General features: G+C 41.5%; 1 protein-coding gene across 4 annotated transcripts in view; it reads right to left on the bottom strand.

The window, feature by feature from the left end:
• The window catches only part of LOC138683545 (probable global transcription activator SNF2L2), a 231771-nt gene that overhangs the window by 187764 nt on the left and 16523 nt on the right, over positions 1–27484 (bottom strand). For 3 of the 4 annotated variants that reach the window (XM_069775524.1, XM_069775526.1, XM_069775525.1), the window contains 4 exons: positions 25182–25305; positions 17253–17582; positions 15772–15873; positions 13939–14188 (listed from right to left, as the gene is read on the bottom strand). In XM_069775524.1, the coding sequence (XP_069631625.1) occupies positions 13939–14188; positions 15772–15873; positions 17253–17582; positions 25182–25305 (806 nt within the window). The remainder of the gene's footprint in view (positions 1–13938; positions 14189–15771; positions 15874–17252; positions 17583–25181; positions 25306–27484) is intronic. The other variant, XM_069775527.1, reaches the window with a different exon arrangement.

Genomic DNA, 27484 nt, shown 5'->3' with positions numbered 1-27484 from the left:
GTCAGTACAGAATCCGCTTATTGATAAAGCCAGTAAGAAACCCTTGGTCAAGTGTTTTAATTGTGGTAAACTTGGACACATCAAGAGCCAATGTAGAGTTTCTGCTAACAAAAAGACGGTGCAACAGTTGTAAGAAAGATAACCATACCACCAAGAATGCAGGAAGAAGGGAAACTTTACACGGAGCGCGAAGGCCCCTCGCGCGACGACACAAATGCAAGGGGTTTGGGCTGCCAGACCTCAGGCAGCCTCGCAACTGCCAGATCCGCCACTGCAGGAAGCTCCGGAGTGGATGTGGAAACCGCAGTAGACATTACATTGGTGGACGCAGGGGGTACACTTGGTGGATAGCAACATAAAGGGACCATTGGGGTTTGGGCTCAGTGCATTTTTAATGGGGCGATCTTCAACAGCTCTAAAAGGAATTCTGGTAGTCCCAGGGCTTATTGATGCAGATTATTGTGGGACTGTGAAAATTATGATTCATGTTTTAATCCCTCCTGTTTCTATTCCTAAAGGTACCAGAATAGCACAATTAGTTCCATTCAGGTCGTGTGTTCTGAACCCAGGTGAAGTACAACGTGGAGATGGTGGATTCGGCTCCACAGGGAAACCACAGGTATACCCATGGACATAACAAAAGGTAAACCAGAACAGGTAGTGCAATTGGAAGGGCCTGACGGAGTTATTGTCAAGAAACCGATGACAATCATTACAGGAGCTGATGTTACGATTATTTCACGATGCATTTGGCCTCCATCATGGCCATCGATCAATCCAAATTTTGGTATTGCAGGGATAGGGGGCACACAAGCCACCTTAGTAAGTCAGCTGCCGATTACATTTGTGTTCCCCAATGGTGAGCACATTACGACACGTCCGTATGTCATGACTACCCCAACTGAATTGTTTGGCCTCATAGGCTGTGATTTATTGAGCCAGATGAAGGCAATGTTAGTGATCCATCCTTTTTAGGAGCAGTCACTGAGGGGCAGCCAATCCTGAAAATTAGCTGGAAAACCAATGAGCCTGTTTGGGTTGATCAGTGGCCGTTAAATTCTGAAAGGCTGCTAAAAATACAAGAGTTAGTTGAGGACCAATTGAGAGCGGGACATGTTGTTCCTTCTACTAGTCCATGGAATACACCAATATTTACCATTCCCAAGAAAAGTGGGAAATGGAGACTGTTACATGACCTTAGAGCTGTGAATGCGGTGATGCACACTATGGGAGCCCTGCAGCTGGGTTTGCCATCTCCAGTTATGCTTCCAGAAGAATGGGATTTGTTAATTATAGATCTAAAGGATTGTTTTTTCACCATTCCCTTGCACCCAGATGACGCTGAACGGTTCACATTTTCGGTATCATCGATTAACAAGGCAGAGCCCTATAAGAGATACCATTGGGTCGTGTTACCGCAAGGAATGCGCAATTCCCCCACGATGTGTCAGGTGTATGTGGCCTGGGCATTAGAGCCTGTAAGAAAGCAGTTTCCTCAGTTGATTATTTATCATTATATGGATGATATCTTGATAGCAGGGAAAAGAGAGTTATCCAAAAAGCTCCAAGAATTGACTACTCAATTGTCCCATTTTGGTTTAAAAATAGCACCAGAAAAGGTACAAAAAATGCAACCATGGAAATATTTAGGCTGGAAGATTTTAGAAAAAACTATAGTTCCACAAAAACTGGAAATTACAGACAAGACTGAAACATTGAATGATGTGCAAAAATTACTGGGGACAATCAATTGGGTTCGAACACTGTTGGGAATAGATAATGAGCTGCTGACCCCTTTATTTGAAATGTTACGAGGCGACACTACCTTAACGGCACCTCGACAATTGACCCCTCAAGGTAAACAAGCATTACAACAGATAGCAGATATAATATCCCAGAGTCAGGCTTTTAGGACTAAAGAAAATCTTGACATTAATCTTAGCATTTTAAACCGAGAAAAACAACCCCTCGGGATCATATATCAATGGGAGGGGAGTCACAAAGACTTGTTAATAATAGAATGGATCTTTTTAGCTCACCAGGCCCGAAAAACCATATTTTCTCGAATTGAAATGATTTCAGAATTAATTATAAAGGGGAGACGTCGGATTATTGAGATTTGTGGACAAGAGCCACACACAATTGTCGTTCCTTTGACTCAAGGATATTTACAATGGTGTCTACAGAATAGCCTAACTTTACAAATTGCTTTTGCAGATTTCGAAGGAAAGATAGATATTCATCTTCCTGCACACAAAATGTTTACCTTGCTACAGAATATACAACTAGAAGAAAAAGAATTGTGTGCAGAGTTACCTACTGATGGTCCTACAGTATTTACGAATGGCAGTGGAAAAACAGGAAAGGCAGTAGTAGTTTGGAAAGAAGGTCAGGTATGGAAAAATCACATTGTCACATGTAAAGGCTCCCCCCAAGTGGTGGAACTTCAAGCTGTAATAGAAGTATTTAAAAAGCGGCAGGATGTTGAGGTCAATATTATTGCTGATTCTTTATACGTGGTAGGTGTAGTAAAACGCTTGAGACGGGCCTATTTGAAAGAAATTGATAACGTCACATTGTTTGAAAAATTTAAGATGTTGCTATTTCTGTTAAACCAACGGACAAAGTGTTATTATATAATGCATGTGCAAAGTCACACCAGTTTGCCCGGATGGATCGCAGAAGGGAATAAACGAGCTGATTTACTAGCTAATCCTGTATGGACTGGGCCACCCCCCAATAAACTTCTACAGGCACGCGGAGCTCATAGATTTTTCCACCAACCAGCGAAAGTATTAGCCAAACAGTTTCAAATTTCTATAGCAGATGCCAAAGCCATCATTCAATCCTGTGCTGAGTGCCAGAAATTATCTGGGCACGGAGATGGCGCTGTAAATCCTAGGGGTCTGCAATCCTTGCAATTGTGGCAGACTGATGTGACTCATGTACCAGCTTTTGGAAAATTGTGTTATGTTCATGTTTCTGTTGATACATATTCCTTGATGGTATGGGCCACAGCACTTGCGGGCGAAACAAGTCGACATCTACAAACACACTTACAACAAGCATTTGCAGTAATGGGTGTCCTGGCCCAGATAAAAACAGATAACGGACCATGTTTTATAGCACAACGGACTCAGGAATTTTTTCAGCAATGGGGAGTTACTCATATTACCGGCATTCCTCATTCTCCCACAGGTCAAGCTATAATCGAATGTACTCATAAAGTATTAAAAGATTTTTTGGAAAAACAAAAACCGGGGGAATTAGGGGAACCTCCTTCAAATAGACTCATGAAAGCAATATATGTGATGAATTTTTTGACTCTGCGTGGAGAGTCAGTTGTTCCCCCTGCAGTTCGGCATTTTCAAACAATGAATAGTGGGATTCAAAATATTGATAATGGGTGGAAAGTCTGGGTTAAAAATATTGAGCGTCAGCAATGGGAGGGACCTTTTAAAGTAATAACGTGGGGCCGAGGTTATGCTTGTGTCATTACAGAAAATGGGCCGAAGTGTATTCCAACTAAATGGACGAAACCTTATGCTGAGATTGATATGGAACACACTGACTGTAGTAAGCAGCATGACAGTGACACCGGTGATCGATCCACATCGTTTAACACCGTGGGACAGTAAGAATGTTTGGGCGACACTGGCTAAAGCTATTAATCAAACCTCTTTTTGTGTGTCATTGGCATTACCTGAACAGTCTTTTATTCTTGTGTATTTTATTAGGTATAATGTTGCTTTTGCCGTGTTTAATTAACTGTGTTCATAGATCTTTGCTAAGGGCAATACTGCAGGTGTTAATTGACGAAACACAAAAAGGGGGAGTAGGGAATCTCTCTCCACAAGAAAAGTTAGCTAAAGCCAAAATTAGGGGTAAGGTCATGGTTTTAGTTAAGTATCTAGAAACAGGGCAATGGGAAGGTCCATTTCCATTAATAACCTGGGGGCAAGATTATGCTTGTGTTTCCACAGATACAGGCCCACAATGGACTTCCGCTCGATTTGTACGACCATCATCATCTGGAGCATCCTAGATGGTGCAGCAATATGAATACCACCTTAACCAAAAACTAAGTGTAGGTCACCTTGGCCAACATAACAGGTCAAGATTCTCTGTGCATTGCAACCGCATCACAAAGCCCATGAACCAATAGACAGGATGGCTATGGCTCGTGCAGTGTGCCTGGCCAGCGAGCGCATGCGTCATAGGCTCCCCATGTTGCAACTGAGGTGGATTTTGGCACCCGCTGGCCACGTGTGCTGAAATCTGTTCCTCTGCAAATGTATAAATACCGGGATTTTCTGAAGAGCATCAGGCTGGTGTACGGCAAGGCCATTGTTGCCTCCGTGGGGACGCCCACGGAAAGCTGGCACCTACCGATTGCTGGGCTGAGTTTGCGAAGCAAGACGGCACAAGAATGTATGGATGGTCCATCTTCCTCACAGTCCTTGGATGGACATAGTCATGGATACCACCGCAAACCAAAGAAAACATCTGGATAACCCTGGCTGACGTGATCGGACAAGATTGCTTATGCCTCAGTACAGTAACACCAAGCAATCCTTTTTTTCACAGGTTTAATAGGGGGTCCCTGAATACAGATTGGTGTAGTATTATCTGATGTACTGTTAGATATAGATAGTATTAGACACACAACCTTACAAAATAGAGCTGCTCTTAAATCATTAGTTAAAATAGTTTTGATTTATCTTGTAGTGGTTTTTTTGTATTTTGTGTGCCTTGTAGGTTGCAATGTGTTTAAAAATTAATTGATAGATCAAGTAAGGCTGTATTAATTGACGAAAAACAAAAAAGGGGGAATTGTGGACACATATTTAGCTAACAGTCACAAGAGCATTCCAGACGCTTTTAGAAGGCTTTGAACAGAATAAACAAGAAGACAAAAAAAGAAAGATGCCAATTAGAACACAGGTGCACATTCCACGATAAAGGGAACTTGGCACAAAGAACCTCAATTCGGCAGTTTATCTTGACCAATCAGACTGAGAAAAGTTTCGCATGTTTTAGTTGGTATAACCAATTATGTCCTATGTTTATGCGCATGGACAGAGTTAGTATAACCAATTATATCTTATGTTTATGCGCGTGGACAGTGTCGATATAACCAATCATATTCTATGCTTGTGCGCATGTACAGTGACTTTGCAGAATATGTGACTATAAGTATGTGTGTGTTTTAGCAATAAAGGGTCATCTGTCATCTGCTTTCAAGATTACAGGCGTCCGTCTACTTCAATCTCCTCAAACAAGTTTTACCTTTTCTTTCCTGATTCTCTCCCCCATCCCACTGGGTGGGGGGGGCAGTGAGTGAGTGGCTGCATGGTGCTTAGATGCTGGCTGGGGTTAAACCACAACAGTCCTTTTCGGCACCCAACATGGGGCACAAAGGGTTGAGATAATGACAAACCTGAGCAGAGCTTGTTAAAACAAATTTGTTACAAGCATTCATTATATTAGGTTAATAGTCGCTGGTCACAATGTTGATTTATTGGCTCTTAGAGTTGTGGTGCTCGTTTTCAGGGTTCTGTTATATATCGCCTCACTTACTGTATACAGACCCTGTGCTGCTGCTTATCATCCATGGGAGGTGGATTAAGATTTTCGCTTTGATGTAATGTGTAATACTGGCTTGTGTTATGATAAAATTATCGGTCGTGGGACTAATCTGGTATTTGTACTCAGCATTGTCATCACCTCTATCCTTCGGGAGCCAACTGTGGGAAAATATTAATAATTACACCATTTACCTTTTCTCCTCGGAGAGCCAATCTATGGCCGAGGCACCTTTCTTCACCTTCCCCTTCTCCTCCAAGCTAATTACAATAGCATTTGAGAATTCTGAAAATTTTGAATATTCTTGAGATGTTGAAACCAGCATGGTCCTATTACTACAAACTAGCATGTTCCTGAATGTGGTTTAGGTCATGTTTAGGGTTAAACAGCTATTTAAGAAGATCACCCAGAGATCTGCCCCAAGGCTGGATAATTATGAGAGGCAGGGTGTGTGGGGTAGTATGGACAAGTACCTAGAAAAGTGGGCACCACCAATGTTTTGGAACTTTACTCCTGAACAAAGGCAGAATCCTGAAAAAGTAGTAAAATATTTGGAAAAGGTATGCTGTTGCCCTGGCAATTCCAGAGAGACACAAATCACTGCAACGTGCTGGGGCCTGGCCCATGCCTATCGAGCCCTGTTCGACACCACTCAGTACCCTCAAGGGGAAGAGAAGGTCTCTGGATCTGACAACAAAATGACAGGCACTGCGGCCACTCCAACCCCCGCAACAGGCACTACAACTGAACCAGAGAACCAATCTGTACCAGTATCAGTCACCCCTATACAGAAGAAGAAATATACAAAGATCAGTTCACTTAGTAAGGGATAAAGATGAACCAGGGTCATCACGGGAACAGGAGGAAGAGACAGAACCAGAGGTAATCACCTAATCCCTATCCCTGAGTGAGCTGCGGGATATGCAAAAAGATTTCAGCTGTTGTCCAGGCGAGCACATGATCATCTGGCTGCTCAGATGCTGGGACAATGTGGCTAGTAGCCTGGAATTAGAAGGTAGGGAAGCCAAGCAGCTGGGATCGCTTGCCAGGGAAGGTGGCATTGACAAGGCAATTGGAAAAGGGACACAAGCCATCAGCCTCTGGAGGCAACTCCTGTCAAGCGTGATGAAAAGGTACCCCTTCAAGGAAGGTGTTATATGTCAATCAAGCAAGAGGACCACCATGGAGAGAGGTATCCAATATCTGAGGGAATTAGCCGTGCTAGAGATGATTTATTATGACCCAGACAACCCACAATTACCCAGAGATCCAGACAAAGTCCAATGCACACGACCCATGTGGCAGAAGTTTGTACGGAGCGCACCATAATCCTATGCCAACCCATTGGCAATAATGACCTGGAAATACAAAGAGGCACCGACAGTGGAGGAAGTGGCTCGCCAACTCCGTCAATACGAAGAAAATCTCTCCTCCTCCCTACAAGCCTGCATTGCGGCTGTGGAGAAGCTGTCCCAGGATTTCCCGCAATTCAAAGTAGTTATGTCCTACTCCCCACCTGTAAGCACCAATGTCTCAGCTATTAGGAGTGAGCGCTCCTCTGCCCAAGAGAGAGAATATAGAAGGTACACACCGCGAGGTGCCCTGTGCTTTTACCTATGTGATCATGGAGAGGACATGAGGAAATGGGATGGAAAACCTACCGCGGTCCTAAATGCACGGGTCTGTGAGTTGCGAGGAAAAACCACCACAAAAGGGGATTCCCCCAGGAAAAATGCTGCTCCAGTTTCCAAACAGAGTAGAAGGGCTGATCTTATTTCTGATCCTCTTGAAGGGACTTCTGAGCCAATTTTACGAGAAGTGAATACTGAATACTCTGACCAGAATTAGAGGGGCCCTGCCTCCAGCCAGGTGGAGGAAAGGGATAACCGGGTCTATTGGACTGTGTGGATTCGATGGCCTGGCACGTCAGACCCACAGGAGTACAAGGCTCTAGTAGACACCGGCGCACAGTGCACTCTAATGCCATCAAGTTATAAAGGGACAGAACCCATCTGTATTTCTGGTGTGACAGGGGAATCCCAAGAGTTAACTGTATTGGAAGCTGAAGTAAGCCTAACTGGAAATGAATGGCAGAAACACCCCATTGTGACTGGTCCAGAGGCTCCGTGTATCCTTGGCATAGACTATCTCAGGAGAGGGCATTTCAAGGACCCGAAGGGGTATCGATGGGCTTTTGGTATAGCTGCCTTGGAGACGGAGGGCACTGAACAGCTGTCTACCCTGCCTGGTCTCTCTCAAGACCCTTCGATTGTGGGGTTGCTCAAGGTTGAAGAACAACAAGTGCCAATTGCTACCACGACGGTGCACCGGCGGCAATATCGCACCAACCGAGACTCTCTGATTCCCATCCACAAGTTGATTCGCCAACCGGAGAGCCAAGGAGTGATCAGCAAAACTCGCTCACCCTTTAATAGTCCCATATGGCCAGTGCGGAAGTCTAATGGGGAGTGGAGACTAACAGTTGACTATCGCGGCCTGAATGAAGTTACGCCACCGCTGAGTGCTGCCGTTCCAGATATGCTAGAACTTCAACACGACCTAGAGTCAAAGGCAGCCAAGTGGTATGCCACAATTGACATTGCTAATGCCTTTTTCTCAATCCCTCTGGCAGCAGAGTGTCGTCCACAATTTGCCTTTACTTGGAGGGGCATCCAGTACACTTGGAATCGATTGCCCCAGGGGTGGAAACACAGCCCCACCATTTGCCTTGGACTAATCCAGACTGCACTGGAAAAAGGTGAAGCTCCGGAACACCTGCAATACATTGATGACATCATCGTATGGGGCAACACGGCAGAAGAAGCCTTTGAGAAAGGGAAGAAAAAAATCCAAATCCTTCTGAAAGCCAGTTTTGCCATAAAAGAAAGTAAGGTCAAGGGACCTGCGCAGGAGATCCAGTTTTTAGGAATAAAATGGAAGATGGATGTCGTCAGATCCCAATGGACTTGATCAACAAAATAGCAGCTATGTCTCCCCCGACTAATAAAAAGGAAACACAGGCTTTCTTAGGTGTCGTGGGGTTTTGGAGAATGCATATTCCAAATTACAGTTTGATTGTAAGCCCTCTCTATCAAGTGACCCGGAAGAAGAATGATTTGAAATGGGGCCCTGAGCAACAACAAGCCTTTGAACAAATTAAACGGGAGATTGTTCATGCAGTAGCCCTTGGACCAGTCCGGGCAGGACAAGATGTTAAAAATGTGCTCTATACTGCAGCTGGGGAGAATGGCCCTACCTGGAGCCTCTGGCAGAAAGCACCGGGGGAGACCCGAGGCCGACCCCTGGGGTTTTGGAGTCGAGGATATCGAGGATCCGAGGCTCGCTATACTCCAACTGAAAAAGAGATATTGATTGGCAGCATGTGAAAGAGTTCAAGCTGCCTCAGAAGTGGTTGGTACTGAAACACAGCTCCTCTTAGCACCCCGACTGCCACTGCTGGGCTGGATGTTCAAAGGGAGGGTCTCCTCTACACATCACGCGACTGATGCCACGTGGAGTAAGTGGGCTGCACTGATCACACAACGGGCTTGCATAGGAAACCCCAGTCACCCAGGAATTGTGGAAGTGATCACGGACTGGCCATAAGGCAAAGATTTTGGAATGTCGCCAGAGGAGGAGGTGGCACGGGCTGAAGAAGCCCCGCTGTATAATAAACTGCCAGAAAATGAGAGGCAATATGCCCTGTTCACTGACGGATCCTGATGCATTGTGGGAAAGCATCGGAGGTGGAAAGCTGCTGTATGGAGTCCTACATGACAAGTTGCAGAAACTGCTGAAGGAGAAGGTGAATCGAGTCAGTTTGCAGAGATGAAAGCCATCCAGCTAGCTTTCGACATTGCTGAAAGAGAAAAGTGGCCAGTGCTCTCTCTCTATCCTGACTCATGGATGGTGGCAAATGCCCTGTGGGGGTGGTTACAGCAATGGAAGCAGAGCAACTGGCAGCGCAGAGGTAAACCTATCTGGGCTGCCGCACTGTGGCAAGATGTTGCGTCCTGGCTAGAGAATCTGTTTGTAAAAGTACGTCACATAGATGCTCACGTACCCAAGAGTTGGGCCACTGAAGAACATCAAAACAACCAGCAGGTGGATCAGGCTGCCAAGATTAACGTGGCTCAGGTGGATCTGGACTGGCAACATAAGGGTGAGCTATTTATGGCTCTGTGGGCCCATGACACCTCAGGCCATCAGGGAAGAGATGCAACATATAGATGGGCTCAAGATCGAGGGGTGGACTTGACCATGGATACTAATGCACAAATTATCCATGAATGTGAAAGATGTGCTGCAATTAAGCAAGCCAAGCAGTTAAAGCCCCTGTGGTATGGAGGGCAATGGCTGAAATATAAATTTGGGGAAGCCTGGCACATTGACTATATCACACTCCCACAAACTCGCCAAGGCAGGTGCTATGTCCCTACAATGGTGGAAGCAACCACCGGATGGCTGGAAACATATTCTGTGCCCCATGCCACTGCCCAGAACACTATCCTGGGCCTTGAGAAGCAGGTCTTGTGGCGACATGGCACCCCAGAAAGAACCGAGTCAGACAACAGGACTCATTTCCGAAACAACCTCATAGACACCTGGGCCAAAGAGCATGGCATTGAGTGGGTGTATCATATCCCCTATCATGCACCAGCCTCTGGGAAAATTCAGCGATACAATGGACTGTTAAAGACTACACTGAGAGCAATGGGGGGTGGAACCTTCAAACATTGGGATACACATTTAGCAAAAGCCACCTGGTTAGTCAACACCAGAGGATTTGCCAATCGGGGTGGCCCTGCCCAGGCAGAACTTTTACGTCCTGTAGAAGGGGATAAAGTGCCTGTAGTGCACATGAAAAATATGTTAGGGAAGACAGTCTGGGTTACTCCTGCCTCAGGGAAAGGTAAACCCATTCATGGGATTGCTTTTGCTCAAGGGCCTGGGTGCACTTGGTGGGTGATGCGAAAAGATGGGGAAGTCCGATGTGTGCCTCAAGGGGATTTGATTTTAGGTGAGAATAGCCAGAATTAAACTGTATGATATTAGTTGCTATATATATATTATATAGATATAACCCTGCTACTGTATGTTATCATTACTATAATTGTTATATGCTATATCCATAGTACTATAGTAAGAATCACTTAGATCAAGCAAGAAAGAACTGTGATAAAACTGAGCGAAGCGCAGTAGTGATGGGACCAGAACTGACTCCAGCATGCAACAATCCAACACCATACACCATCCTCCTGCTGCGCCCAGTGTCACCCATCCGCCGCACTGCACCAAAGCCCAATCCTGCTCTGCCAACTGAGCGGACTTCGCACCATCCCTCCTGCCCAAAAAGGCTGTTATGACAGATGGAGCCTGAAGTCATGGATTAAATGATGCCAACGGACATTTTGCAGGGATGACCCATAGACTAAGGGAATGATATCTGTATGTATATATATCAAGGGAGAGGACAGGCGATTGTGATTAATTAGGATGTATAGGAAAGTATGGGACCTGAGCATGACGTCAATGGTATAGAATAAGGGGTGGATATGGATACTGTCCTGGTTTCAGCTGGGACAGAGTTAATTTTCTTTCTAGTAGCTGGTATAGTGCTATGTTTTGGATCTAGTATGAGAAGAATGTTGATAATGCACTGATGTTTTCAGTTGCTGCTAAGTAGTGTTTAGACTAAAGTCAAGGATTTTTCAGCTTCTCAAGCCCAGCCAGCAAGAAGGCTGGAGGGGCACAAGAAATTGGGAGGGGACACAGCCAGGATAGCTGACCCGAAGTGCCCAAAGGGATATTCCATACCATGTGACGTCATGTCTAGTATATAAACTGGGGGGAGTTGGCCTGGGGGGGATCGCTGCTCAGGAACTAACTGGGCATCGGTCAACGAGTGGTGAGCAATTGCATTGTGCATCACTTGTTTTGTATATTCCAATCCTTTTATTATTATTATTGTCATTTTATTATTGTTATTATTGTCATTATTATTTTCTTCCTTTTTGTCCTATTAAACTGTTCTTATCTCAACCAACAAGTTTTTACCTTTTTTTTCCCGATTATCTCCCCCATCCCACTGGGTGGGAGGGAAGTGAGTGAGCAGCTGCATGGTGCTTAGTTGCTGGCTGGGGTTAAACCACAACAGGGGGTGCATATGCAGAAAGAGGAATGGCCAGATACCTCAGCAAATGACTTATATAGCAGATAAATTAGCAATAAGTGGATGTGACACAGCAGACTTCACAACTTTAGTTCAGAAACACCATGCTCAAGACCACAGACTGTGGCATCAGATTTAAAGTAGAGGTTTCTCCACAGTGAGGCAATATGCCAAAATTTTAACTTTTTTTCTGGATATTTGAATTATGGGATTTGTTGAAGCATCTTGTATCTTTTTTTGAAGATGTGAGTAATTCACCTTTTTTAATTAAAAAAAATTATTTCATAGTAAAATGCTTTGTCTTATTAAATAAAGGATCTCTCTTTTTTACTACCCAGTAATCGTTTTTCAAAGATATTGCTAACTTCACTGGGTTTTCAGGATGCAAATGCTTATATTAACTTTCTTCTATTCCCATTTTACTAAGGCATGAATACTTCATACTGGTACGTTAACTCTACTTGTACTAAAGCTAAGTCTATTACCACCCAAAGCATAAAAGCTGTTTTCACAGCTTTAGTTTGGTGTTACTTATTTAGGTTTAAATAATGAAAAGACCTATACAAGTTCTAAGCACCTTGGTATACAAAACAAAACAAATTCCCAACAACAATATTTAAAAAACTTGAATTACTAGCCAGCCATTACAAAAACAATTCTACTATTCCAGAATCCCTCTCAAACTTCCATCTTATTTAGCCTGCCCAGATCAGGCTATTTAGAACCTAATGGATATGCTGTGACTGCAACCAATTTCTACATAGTTGAGTAAATCTACCTCAGTTATTTTCTGCTGTCCCTCACTCTCCTTCCTCCTCCATTTATGCATATCCTCAAGTCATAAAATTTGGCACAAACGGCACAGCAGTGGAGCAGGGCTGGAAGGGCAGAAGCAGCTACAAATGAGTTTATGCAATACAGGCCAAATGATTGCTGGCTCAGGTTAATACTATGATCCCTCATTCAGAGCAGCAGTGAAACTGTATTATGGTACATCCTACATGTTTTCTGAAAAAGCTGTTAGATCATGACTGTACACACCAAAATAGCTACAGCCATTCCATGCTAAGGTGAAAATTATGAGACTGACAGAATGACCACAACTATAAGTCAGAAAAGCACTTAAGCATGCTCTTATGTAAAAACCACAAGTGTTTTGCTGGATCAAGGCCTGGTTTCTGGATATTGCACCATATCCTTCCTGAGACGCTTGATATCCTATAAAAGTTCATGCCACTTACCCTCCCTCCTGTATCTGAAAAGGTAGAATACATTTGTGAAGCAAGTATTCATTTAATCCTGTTTTCAATGAGTTTACCATCTTTTGTCTACTTTCCCCCTATACCCTCATTGTTTTAGTAACAAGAAGAGGCATTATCATTTCAAATCAAGCAAATACACTATGTGGAGTCTGCTTCCTTTCACTGACAGTGACCAGGAACATACTTTAGATACAAGTCAGCCTTTCTCCTCCCCCAGTCCTCAAGGGGAATTGTATAATAGTCTCAGTAAGGGGAAGGAACAGTTTCTTTCTAACCACAGAAAATCATAAGAGATTAGATCCTCTCTATGTTACTAGGAATATTACTGGGTACTCATCACTTTTTAATTAGGGTACTTACTTAGGAGTCTAACTCAACATTTATGGACCATACTTCCTGGTACCCTATTTTTCATCTTCACTTTCACCTCCTTAATACTCTATTCTTTGGTAGTCCAGACAACTTATTTATCATTATACAAAATTAGTTTTTGCTTTGGCCACTTATTCTTCGGTCTTTTCATTGCCATTTTTTTCCTTCTAATTTCCTTTTGTTTATGTTTCTGAATACTTTCTGTACTAAAATAGTTTCCATGTGGATTCCAAGGATTTTAATTTCATAGCTATTATTATTTGCAGCTTTCCAAATATCACACTAATCCAGCCAAGTACTTGAGTCCATTTTAAAGTTAAGCTGGTTTGCAATGATACTACCAATATGCTTTGCTAATTCAGAACTTGGGCTGAAATTAAATCATGCTTTACAGTTTGATGCCTCTGTACTTGTATTTGACATGGTCCCTCTATGGAAACTCAATTTAAACTACAATCACTACAATACAGGGGATGATTGCAAGAGTACCCACTGAGAAAGTAAAAAATAAGCATATGCATTTAAATCTTGTTATTCAGCTTTTACCTATATTCACGTTCCTGGAGTATTTCAATTGGATCCAATCCTTGTGGTTTCTGGATAGGGCTGATACGATTCTGTTTTTGCTGCAGCTGCACAATTGGTGAAGGCTGTCCAGGTGTGGGCTGTGGTACAGAGGACCCAGGCATGGTTGCAGAAGGCTGGGAAGCAGCGGGGGCAGGAGAAGGCCTCCCACTAGGAGGTGGTACAGAGAGCTTTTGAGGCGTATTGGGAACACTCGTATCTGGGGCTTGGCCTAGAACATAAGAAACATGATAACATGAAATATGGAGTGTAGTAAAAAATCCAAGATGATTTTTTAGGTCAAAACATGAAGCTAAGACAAACATTCAAATTTATCAGAAAAATACTAGGTTTCCCTCCCTATAGAGATACAAACTCAAATGGACATTGCAGAAAGTGATCAAAAAATAATCATAGAATCATAGAATCATAGAATTGTTTAGGTGGGAAAAGACCTTTAAGATCATCGAGTCCAACCGTCAACCCAACACCACCATGCCCACTAAGCCATATCCTGAAGTGCTTTGTCTACATGCTTTTTGAATACCTCCAGGGATGGTGACACCACCACTTCCCTGGGCAGCCTGTTCCAATGCCTGACAGCCCTTTCAGTAAAGAAATTTTTCCTAATATCCAATCTAAACCTCCCTTGGCGCAACTTGAGGCCATTTCCTCTCATCCTATCACTAGTTACTTGATAGAAGAGACCAGTACCCACTTCACTACAACCCCCTTTCAGGTAGTTGTAGAGCGCAAAAAGGTCTCCCCTCAGCCTCCTTTTCTCCAGACTAAACAGCCCCAGTTCCCTCAGCCACTCCTCATAAGATTTATGCTCCAGGCCCCTCACCAGCTTTGTAATAAAAGTGCATGTCAGTTTATGAACAACACCTCTTTTTTTTTTTTAATTCACACTTTTTTTAAGTAAATCTAGCATTAGTAAGAGTCCTCTAGAACTAGTTTCATATAAGTGCAGGACCAAATTCTGCCTCTTCATATGTTCATTGTCCTTATACTGCTTGCAAGGATGCATCCACAGTCACAATTTGACTAGAAGCATGAGTAGGCCTGCTTTTACAACTCCCTGTGAGAACCAGTAAGCCGTATTAAAATTTCAGCAATAGTACTGAAATATAGCTGGCAAATATAAATAGCTTCCATTTTGCCCCCAACTCCCAATTAATTATATTTATGTATCTGAAATACTTGGTATCTGATTACTCTTTTATATTATAGCATTCTAACTATTTTGAAAGTTAACTAACTCATCAGTTAACATTAATATAGCACCTGACAATGACAGCACAGGTTTCAGTACTCTAACAAGTCAGGAAGTCACTCATGCACACAGATGTGAGATAGTCATTGAGAACAGACATCTGCAACAATAAAGATAACACTTGATTGTTTGAGGAAACAACAGTTTATTGCTAAAAAATACAACTACACAATATGCCTGTAGTCTTGTAATCAATTTCATTTCAGATCCAGCATCCTGACCATCTGGCATTCAACCATCTGCATCAATCTCTGGAAAAGGAACAAGCTTATATATTTAATTCTGATTGTAGAGGATGCTTCATGTTCAGGCTGCCTAACAGCTGCAATAATTTCATCTGGTCAACTCATTCACCTTTGAATAAGTGGTAAAACACTCCTTGATATTTAAGTGCTAGGCAAAGTAAAGGTCACACCATTTCTTCTTTATGTCTTTTTATTTCCCCATTCTTTTTCCTGCCTCTTTTCCCCAGTCCCTACCCACATGGTTTAACCTTAACTGTATGCATGATATAAAATTACTACTATACTCCCTTCTACCTTCTGTCCAAGGTTTAGGGGTCATGGCAGCTATATGTCCAGGTACTCCTGGAGCTGGTCCTGGGCCAGCTGTAGGACCACTCATTGCATGTGACCCAATACCTATAATTTAACAGAAAGAAAATTATTAAAATATAAAACATTACTACACATTAAAAAATCCCTCTGCATTCCAATATGCTAGTCTATTTATGCAAATAAGCTTTGTGCATTAAATACAGATTTAAGTGGATTCCACTGTGCAAAAAATTAATGTAATGAGGTATATTAAAATCACATCTTTTAAAATACTTGATGACAAAACCACATGCGTTGAAATTAAGTGACCAGAGTTATTCAAATTATTTTTATAAGAAAATAGGATCATCTTTACCCTCAGCTTCTAAAGCTAAATAACAGTTTACAGAAATCATTAACTCTTTAAATTAATCAGCATATTTTTTAATCTGTTGAAGCTAATTTTGTGCCCAAAATCATTTGTATGGTGTATATTATGATATCACAAACATAGGATTATTATTTCAAGTGAGTAATAAACAGCAGGAGGAGATTAATTTTTAAAAATAAAGATCACATTTTCATAGCCCTTGGTTAAAAAATGTACAAAACTGAAAAGACAAAAGAAATACATAAAAGATATTTAAAACTGCCTTTAAGTAAACTGGATATTTTTTTTCCCCATGGGAAAAGGTCCTAAAAGGTCTGAATTTGAAAGTAATGAAGAGTCAAAAAATATGCACATAATACTGTTAAGATATCACAGTGGGATCTGTATAATGTCCACATGGATAGATAAACCATTTCTTTATTTTCTTGAGATTGTGGAGGAGGGAAAAAGTGAAAGACAATCGTCATACAAATTAATGAACTTACAAACAAAACCAAACTTCAACAACAGAAAACTCCCCTCCTTTCCCTCCCTCCCCATTAAATTGATCTTAGGATTGGACTTGTTCAGAAAACATAACAGGTGCAAGCTGTTTAAAGTAACACAGCTGTTTAAGACCGAAATAAGTTTGCATACTGCATTATAACATCTATTATTATTATTATGAGAAACTCTTTTCCCTATGTTATACACTTGACAACATACTGCATATAGTTTCAGTTTTCATGATCTGCATAATCAGTCAACTTCCAGATTTTATATCTATTTTTCTGCATGGCAACAGGGGAGTGAAAACACATTCTAAGAGCAGTAAAATGTAACTGGCAAATTGTGACAAACATTTGCAAAAGTGGCAGGCATAATCAGGACAGCTAGTATATAAATTACTTTTATCTCTATTTTTAAAAATAATTAGTATCCTATTAATAATGTGCTTTATGCACTTATTCCAAATTAAAACCATAGGTCATTGTTCATATAGATGTCTGCAAATGGTTCCAAATTATATGCCTGCACACCAACAATTTCTATTTTCCACGGGTAGAACTTAAAGAAGTATCTTGCCAATGACATGGTGCCTACATTCACTTACTTGATTGCCTGCTATAGGCAGCAGGAACCTGTTGCTGCTGAATGCCGGGCAGGGTCCTCTTTCCTTGAACAGCAAGTTGGAGGTTTTCTGGTAAAGACTGACCTCTAGCTAACATTTTGTATGCTAGAATCTGAGCTCGGAGCTGATGTAGCTGTACAGGACTGAAAGGGGAAGAACCTCTGTTGGGTTGACTCATAACTTGTGGGTCTCCTGGTATCATGGGTCCTGGCTGACTTGGAGTCATCTGGGATGGAGTTGGACCTTGTCCAGACATTGGACTGGGCACATGTTCTGGTGCTCCCAGTGGAGATGGGTGTGGAGACATATAGCCTGGAGCAGATAAGAGGTTCAAAACCTTATTTTCCAGGTTAATCAAGTCTAAATTCCACTGAAGTTTCTTTACCTTAAACAGTATCTGAAATATAAAAAATTCTCTCTCACATTAGTAGAGCTGTAATATTTTCTACAAAAACAGAAGTATGATCTGAAATTCCCTGAGACAGCAAGAAGGCTACAAGAGCTATTATTCAAACAATTAACTCCCCTCACATTTGGGGTAAAACAAACTAAAACTAAATTGCATGTGAAATACAGCAATCAAATGGCATGATAGGGCACTGGTTCACCTGTATTTTGAATGAATATTTCATTATAGAATGTTTTCAAAGATGTTTGCCTATTTTACAGCTTATAAAAACAGCATTATATTTATATATGTATATATTTATTTTGATGTGCATACATCAAAGCACCTATTCAATGATACATAACCTTTTTCCTAATACTCTCCAACATACAAATATAAAACCAGATAGTATCTAATTCATATTTTTATATAGTTCCTCAAGCTTATGTGGATTAAATCTTTTAGTCTGAGAAACAACATTCACTACCTTTTACCATCCAGGTGCTGGAAAACCCAGAGTATCAACTTTGAACACAAAAACTATCTTCTGAAGAAGCTGATGAACATTAAATCCTATAAAAGATCTGACAGGGTATATTGGGTTTACATGGCATGGTTTTGGTAGTGAGGAGGGAGGGCTGCAGGGGTGGCCTCTGTGAGAAGACATAGGGCTGCCCCCATGTCAGACAGAGCCAGTTCTAGCTGGCTACAAAACAGACCCGCTGCTGGCCAAAGCTGAGCCAATCAGCAAAGGTGGTGGTGCCTCTGTGATAACATATTTAAGAAAGGGTAAAACCCACTATGCAGCAGCTGTGAGAGAGAGGAGTGAGAGAAACAACTCTGCAGACACCAAGGTCAGGGAAGAAGGAGGGGGAGGAGATGCTCCAGGCGCCAGAGCAGAGATTCCCCTGCAGCCCATGGTTGTCCTGGTTTCAGCTGGGATGTAGTTAGCTGTCTTCCTAGTAGCTGGTACAGTGCTATGTTTTGAGTTCAGTATGTGAAGAATGTTGATAACACTGATGTTTTCAGTTGTTGCTCAGTAGTGTTTAGTCTAGAGTCAAGGATTTTTCAGCTTCTCATGCCCAGCCAGGGCACCTGACCCAAACTGGCCAACAGTGTATTCCATACCATGCGACATCCCATCTAGTTTAGGAACTGGGAAGTGGGGGGGCAGGGATTCACCGCTTGGGGACTGGCTGGGTGTCGGTCGGTGGGTGGTGAGCAATTGCCCTGCGCATCATTTGTACATTTCAATCCTTTTATTACTACTGTTGTCATTTTATTAGTGTTATCATTATCATTATTAGTCTCTTCTTTTCTGTTCTATTAAACCGTTCTTATCTCAACCCAGGAGTTTTACTTCTTTTCCTGATTTTCTCCCCCATCCCACTGGATGGGGGGGGAGTGAGTGAGCAGCTGCGTGGTGCTTAGTTGCTGGCTGGGGTTAAACCACGACAGTGGTGAAGACCATGGTGAGGCAGGCTGTCCCCCTGCAGCCCATGGAGGTCCACGGTGGAGCAGATATCCACCTGCAGCCCACAGAGGACCCCACACCAGAGCAGGTAGATGTGTCCTGAAGGAGGCTGTGACCCCATGGAGAGCCTGTGCTGGAGTAGGCTCCTGGCAGAAACTGCAGCCCGTGGAGAGGAACCCACACAGGAGCAGGTTTTCTGGCAGGAACTGTGGCCTGTGGGGGACTCATGTTGGAGCAACCCATTCCTGAAGGACTGCACCCCGTGGAAAGGACCCATGCTGGAGCAGTTCATGAAGAACTGCAGCCTGTGGGAAGGACCCACACTGGAGAAGTTTGTGAAGGACTGTCTCCTGTGGGAGGGACCCCACACTGGAGCAGGGGAAGAGCATGAGAAGGAAGGAGCGGCAGAGAAAAAGCTTTATGAACTGACTGCAACTCCCATTCCCCATCCCCCCTGTGCAAATCAGTGGTAGAGGAGGAGGTAGAAGAGCCTGGGAAGAAGGGAAGGGTGGAGGGAAGGTGTTTTTAGCTTTGTTTTTGTTTCTCACTATCCTACTCTATTTTTAATTGGAAATAAATTAAATTAGTCTTCCCCAAGTTGAGTTGGTTTTGCCTATGATGGTAACTGGTGAGCGATCTCCCTGTCCTCATGTCAACCCATGAGTTTTTTTCATCTTATTTTCTCCCCATCTTGCTGAGGAGGGGGTGTGAGAGAGCAGCTGGGTGGGCACGTGGAGACCAGCCAAGGTTAACCCACCACACAGGGTGAGCACAACTCTGAAGGGAACAGAACTCATCTTATTACAATCCTTGCTTTTTGGTGGGTTTAGGTTTGAATTTTAATTACACTTCACAAATATTTCCCTGAGCTTCATAACACATCCATGAAAATAGATGGTATGGGTATGCTTTTTAAGTGAGATATCGAAGACTCCAAAGCACATCCAAGACAAAAAAAATCTTAAGTCTTATCCTTTAGGTGATGCACTACAGTTAGATTTTAAAGATGTCTACCAGCTGTGAAAGACTGATTTGCAGAAGAAAAATAACATTTGTATCTGTACTGGGGCTGTCTGGGATGGAGTTAATTTTCTTCATAGCAGCCTGTACGGTGCTGTGTTTTGGATTTGTGACTAAACCACTGTTAATAACACACCAATGTTTTGGCTATTGCTGAACAGTGCTTGCACAGCATAAAGTCCTTCTCTGTTTCTCACTCTGCCCCCTCAGGGAGTAGGCTGGAGGTGCACAAAAAGTTGGGAGGGAACACAGCCGGGACAGCTGACCTGAACTGGCCAAAGGGATATTCCATGCCATATAACGTCATGGTCAGCAATAAGAAATGATGGGGAAGTCTTTCCAAAGTAGCCATTGCTCGGACACTGGCTGGGCATCAGTCTGATTGTGGGAGGTGGCGAGTGATTGCCTTTGCATCACTTATTAAACTGTCTTTATCTCAACCCACAAGTAATTTCTTCCTTTTGGCCTTCTGATTCTCTCCCCCATACTGCTGGGGGAGGGGGGGGTGACGAAGCAGCCGGTGGGTGCTTAGTTGCTGGCTGGGGTCAACCCACCACAGTATCAGTCTGATGAGCCTTACAGAACAACAAATCTCCTAGCTCCCTTTCACAGTCTTTGACCAAGTTATAGGTCGCAAAACTCAAAAGTTCATGCAGACTTCCCTGAGTTCTGTGGAATCAAATCTACTCCTGTGATTCCTTGGCTGATCTGACATTCTGAACTGAAACTATGCCAACTTTATCTATACCTAGTACTGGTCACAGTAAGAAGCAATTTTACTCCTTCCTTTCACTGTTCTTCCAATAAGGGTAGCATAGGGGAACTCTACAAATTTTGACTGGTGAGATGCCAGTAGCTGTAAATTCAGAATTCATACAAGCTGAGACATGAGAGTGCTAAAGAACTGAAAGTTAATGAAAGGTGGGGTCTGAGGATACTAATATCCTACAGTGAAGTACACATTAAAAATAACTGAAATAATAAAGAAAAAAGAATGGAAGATTTGGGGTTGGTTGTGTTTTGTTTTGTTTTTCAAAAATAGGAAAAGGAAATGGAAGGACAGGATGGAAAAAGAAGTTTTAGTTGGGAAAAGATCAGATAAGACAGAAAGAGACTGAGAATTCAGTTTTATAACTAAAGAGCAAAAAGACAAGCAAAGAAAACCCTGTTGAAAATAAGAAAAAATAAGGAACCTAAGGGAAAGATAGAAAGAAAAAGTTGAGGAAAGAATGAAAAGGAAGAATAAGAGACATTAAGGGTAAAAAGCTAAAATTACTGAGGTTATTCAATAGAAAGCTTAACATCAAAATTGCTTATACATATATTCATAAATATATTGCTGGTGATAAAAGCCATGATAAATAATCATACAGATCATACAATTTATTCCATTTATTAATCTCTGTCTACCAAAGGTGTCAGGACTGAGACTACTAACTACTCTCAAAAATAATTCTTTCTTTATTAAGAAAAGGGGGGGCTAAAATCCCACTTATGGAAGACACTGCTTTAAATGAATATATTATGGTATTAAAAAAGCATATAATTGCTCTATTGTCTTATGATTTTAAATTTTGGTTTCTTATTTATTGTATTTTTCCATTACTGTTACATTTCCAAATCTCACAATTTCCTTTAAATAGCAGCTACTTTTAATTAAGCTGTTTTCAAAACTGTCTGCCAAAGAAAGATTTCTTTGTCTCCCCATCACAACATTACACTTTTCAAAGTTATTTAGTCCTAAATCAGTGATGGGTTTTGAGATGCTGGATCTTAAATCTGTCTGAGTTACAAAAAAGTGAAGTCAGAAAGGTGAAATGAGACATACAGCACTTGTTTTTAACCTTGACAATTCAAGCCTTAAGTGCATGACATTGTTATGGAGAGAGGAATTTCTAGAAATTAACTGGTTTTGAGGTTTCTACATATTTAATAATTACATTTCCTCTCTCCCTCAAAGTCATACACATTGGGAATCTTGGCAATAAGGAAAACAGGTTTTACAAAAATAAAGATTAAAATAAAACACCAACTAATTATTTCAGGTAAGGACAAAAACCTTCCAAACTTCTCATTAGCTATAAAATGTGACATTCACAGACTCTAAAGTTTTGTGATGCCATATAGAGGTTTTCTACTTTAAGTGCAAAACCTTTAAAAAGAGTCAAGACACACTGGCCAACCTCGAGCACAACCCTGGGCTTCAGGAGAGCAGACTTTGGCATCTTTAGGGAGCTGCTTGAAAGAATCTCAGGGTATACAGCACTAGAAAGAAGAGGTATTCACAATACACAGTGAGAGCACATAACATCTTAGAAGAAATATACAGTGAGAAATATATTCAGACAGGACTGAAGCTACAAGAAGATTTATTTAAGGTAAGCAAAGTATAAAATTTTCCTCATTGGTAATATGGCCGGTGCTAATATAATCTCTTGTGAAACTGTCAACTAAGAGAAAGATATGAAGGCCCCAAGCATGCAATTCATTCAAAATTAGGACTGGAGAAATATACTGTTGAGAGGTAGTCTTCTACTGGCAGACAGATGGATAAGATGACCAAATAGATTTTTCTCATCTTTAAAAGGCTGAAAGGATCAGAAAAGAAAGTGCAGCTAAGTTTAAGAACAATAGGGACAGTAAATATCAATATTCTCTGTGAAGAAGCAGTAACTTGGTGAACTCTATGTTAACCTAAATTTGGATAGCTTTATTGTAAAAAGCTCAGCAAATACTGCTTGGTGTTTAGAAATGTATAGAGATTAAGTCCCAGAGCCTTAAAAACCCTGCAGTGCTTATCTTTGCATTTCAAGTTCTTTTATCAACTATGAACAGAGCACTTTAAATATTGTAATTGGAATGGGTTTTACTGCTGTATCACAATAATTGCACTTATTTAGTTCCAAATTCCATGAAAAAACAAGAGGGTTTTCTGGTTTGTTTCAGTTCATTGGTATCTTTCTATGATCTTGATCAGCATATATAACCAACTTGTTCCTTTTGTTATTTACTGCTACACCACTGTTATCTGCAAATTCTACCAGCAATGAGTTTATGACATATATTTATGACAAATATATTCAGATTCCCGCAAGACCAACTAGAAATGTCCCCAACTGGTTGATGATTCACTATTTAGTTATTTTTATAAGCTATCACTTAACAAGTTTTTGTCCGTTTAATATGGGTTATATTCATTTTGCTTAGTGCTACTTTTCTTCTAAATTAGAATGCTATGCAGAAGCAAGCCAAGCACTATACATGTCTATTATACAGACAGTTGTACCTGTTATTACTGCTTATTAGTTTTATTGTAGCACAGAGAAGTCCCATGCATGAGCCATGACCCACAGTGCTAAGTATTGCACTGTATTATTAGCACATTATGTTTAAATTGAACCAGCTTTCATTTTCAGAGTAAACATTCTGTTCATTTTAGGAAACACATTTGTTACAAGCAAACCTGTCTCTGAATGCATACTCGGGTAAAATTTTGCTCTCAGATGAGCATGCTTGAATTCCACTGAAATCAGCAGAAAAACACTTTAATCTGATGGAGAATTTCTATATTCAGAAATCAGTTCTATTTCACAAAATTGGTAGTGAAAGGTATAACTGAAAAATAGTACTTTCCAATGCTCAAGGTACAGGAACAAGTATTGACCAGGATCCCAGTCACAGCCCGCTCAGAGTCACACAGCGGTTCAAGCAAATGCATTCTGCTAATCTATACCCGTTTTCTCTTCCCACCATTTGTCTTATCCAATCTAACAAACACAAAATCACATCAAAAAAAGTGACCATCTCTTAATAGATTTGTACAGGGACTGGTAAAAGAGGGCTCCTAATTCTAGTCAGGGTCTTTAGGAATTGCTGTAATACAACTAGTTATGCAATATACAGAACTTTATCTGCTAAACTAATATAAGTAGGTGTTGTCAGTTAAATCTTCAACATACTGAGCTGCTTATAGAATACATTTCCTTTTACCTTGTGAACTAAAGGATGTGAAGAAGACATATGATGAAATTAGCTTCTATTTTGTTTCTGTTGTTGGGCACAATTTTTTGGTAAAACCTACAAACAGTACTTGACCAAACATGGCAGACATATTAAATAAGGCCACTCCAGGCTGGTTTCACTTCTCTCTTGTGATTCCTTCATCATAGGATTCAAACTGATTGTCCTGGTTTTGGCTGGGATAGAGTTATTTCTTCTTAGTAGCTGGTACAGTGTGTTTTGGATTTAGTGTGAGAATAATGTTGATAACACACTGATGTTTTAGTTGTTGCTAAGTAGCACTTATCCTAAGTTAAGGATTTTTCCATTTCCCGTGCTCTGCCAGCAAGCGGGTGTACAAGAAGCTAGGAGGGAGCATAGCCAGGACAGCTGACCTGAACTAGCCAAAGGGATATTTCATACCATAGAACATCATGCTCAGTATATAAACTGGGGGGAGCTGGCTGGGAGGGGTGGATTGCTGCTCGGGCATTGGTCAGCAGGTGGTGAACAATTGCATTGTGCATCACTTGTCTTTTCTTGGGTCTAATTTATCTCTCTTTTTTGTTATATTCCCTTTCATCATCATCATCATTACTATTATTATTATTATTATTATTGTATTTTATTATTGTTGTTGTTATTATTGTGTTTTATTTTACTTTAGTTATTAAACCGTTCTTATCTCAACCCACGAGTTTTACTTTTTTTTTCCGATTCTCCTCCCCATCCCACTGGGAGGGGGGAGGAGTGAGCAAGAAGCTGCGTGGTGCTTAGTTGCTGGCTGGGGTTAAACCATGACATAACCTTACCCAAGCCCTTACATTACCCACTTTTTTTCAGTATATGGTTGATGTACACTCCAAAAAGCAAGATAATTAAGTTATTCCTCTACTCCCCTCAATATCACAATTTATCTTCTCCAAACAGAGCACAGAGGAAATATAAGAAACTTGTTCCAAGGAACTTGTGACTTCCTGTAGCACAAAAGGGCCCCCAAAATTATATTGCATGCATAATATGCATAAACCTTGATTATGTTGGTCCATTGGACTCTGAGGTGGGCCCATTCCAGGGTGAGGAGGTCGCATACTCTTCACAGAGCTACAATGAACATCTTCAACCATTCCTTTTTCATGCAAGCCATCAGTAGGCTGTAAAAAAAATATATATATACCACTACTAAAATAAAATCAAAGGGATATAAAATAAAAATTTACACAAGTATATAAAGAAGCATATAAACTTCTCATACTACCTATTATAAGTAAATACAATGGGACTCTCTATCCCTGGAATCAGATTTTTGGAAAGCAGAGCACAACATGAGAACGTTTATCCCCCTTCCTGCTGCTTTCTTTTTCTGATTCCTTATGAGCTGTTTGGACAATCTCAAGTACTACAAACTGGAGGAAAATTGTCCAAACAGAAACAAATGAACTGTATTGAATTCATATAACAAAGCAGTGTAATGCAGACCAACTTAGAACAGTACAGCCTGTGGCTTAGGCCAAATTATTAACTCAACCTTTTGCCTTTCAGTTGCTGCTACACTGGAATGTCCCAAATGCTGTTTCCCTTCAAACACAAAGATTCCATTAAAGGAATCAATTTCTTATTGGTATATTTTTACTTCAAGTAAAAATCCTGCTTGTGACATCATACTAATTTTTCTACAGCCAGCAATCATTTACGGTATACATGGTGTATTGGGTTTAAGTGGCAAGGCTTTGGTAGTGGGAGGGGGCAGGAAGGACTGCAGGGGTGACCTCTGTGAGGAGGGAGAACAGGTAAGGGGCTGCCCTGTGCCTGACACAGCCAGTTCCAGCCAGCTCAGCAATAGTTCCACTGCAGGCCTGAGATGAGACAAATGCTGGACAGGCGGGGGGGGGGAGAAGAGTGAGAAACAGCAGTGCAAACACCAAGGTCAGAGAAGAAGGAGGGGGAGGAGGTGCCTCAGGTGCCAGAGCAGGTAGCTGCAGCCCATGGAGGACACCATGCTTTTTTTTTTTTTGTGTGTCTTTGTTTCTCACTATCCAAATCTATTTTAATAAATAAATAAATTAAATTATTTTTCCCCAAGTCAAGTCTGTTTTGTCCTTGACAGTAATTGGTAAGCTATCTCCCTATCTTTATCTCACCTCATGAGCTTTTTCATCCTATTTTTTTCCCCCTGTCCTGTTGAGGAGGGGGAGTGAGTGAGCAGCTAGGTGGGCATTTGGCTGCTGGCCAAGGCTAACCCACCACACATGGTTATAAATAAAAAAAGGATTATGCTTCTGGTTATCAGCAAATAGGAAGAGAGATCATAGAGTGCACAGTTCTCTTTCTGTCCCTCAAGTAAGATCTATGGAAAACACCGTTGTTCTGGTTAATAAATATATATAGTTAAAAAATACATGTCCCAGTTGGTGCATAAGAACAGCTATACCACTTCAGACCAAGACCATCTTTCCCTTTCTTCTGTTTCCAGAAGGGACTAGAGGTAAATATCCAGGAAGAATAAGATCAGGGCAAACATGTAGCAATGCTTCCCTCTTCTATCCTCCCAGCTTCCAAATATTTTGAGTTCAGATTTCCTGATGCTGCTGACAATGTGATTGATGGACTAAAGTTTATTCAAAAAATTAGTGAGAAAAAGTTAGTTTATTCTTTCTGGCCTAACTATATTCTATAAATCAACAGTAAATTTTCCTGTGTACAGATTTTCTAGTTATTTGAATATATAATATTTAATTTTCACATAATTGTTGTTAAGTATGGGACCTATATGATTTATTAATGCCAACTTAATGTTAGATTATGCTATTAAAAGCAAATCTCTATAAACACAAAGGAGCACAGACACAATGGCAGGTAGAGGAACCCCAAAAACCTAATCAGAGACAGAACCCCTTGCCCTGACTCCTCCCAGGGCTGTCCCAAGGAGAGCCTCAGCTCCAGTGTGAAACCCACCCGATGAGTTAACGGGAGCAGCTCTCCCAAGCACCTACAGACTGAAGGGGGTTACTGCCTACTAGGGTATGGGACTCATCAGGGGATGCCAGGAAGAACATTTTGGAATCATGCAAGACTTATTATGGGATGATTAGGGGAGGAACCAAAGGGAGGGATCTAGGTGATTTTGGGAGGAACAAGCATGCGAAAATAGAGGTATAAGGGGACAAAAGGGGCTGGTCGCATGTAAACAGGTCTGGTGAGCGCATTTTTCTGACCATGCCCTGCACTTGATCAGCACAGTCTGTTCTGTCTTGTCATTTAACTCACCCCCTGGGTGAGAGGGCTCTCAACTCTGTGTGTGTGCATGGAGGTCTAAGTGCCAGCAATTGGAGT

Source organism: Haliaeetus albicilla, chromosome W (genome assembly GCF_947461875.1).
Source record: "Haliaeetus albicilla chromosome W, bHalAlb1.1, whole genome shotgun sequence".
NCBI classification, from domain to species: Eukaryota; Metazoa; Chordata; class Aves; order Accipitriformes; family Accipitridae; genus Haliaeetus; species Haliaeetus albicilla.
The sequence above is the reverse complement of the archived record's forward strand: the minus strand, read 5'-3'. Positions and strand labels throughout refer to the sequence as shown.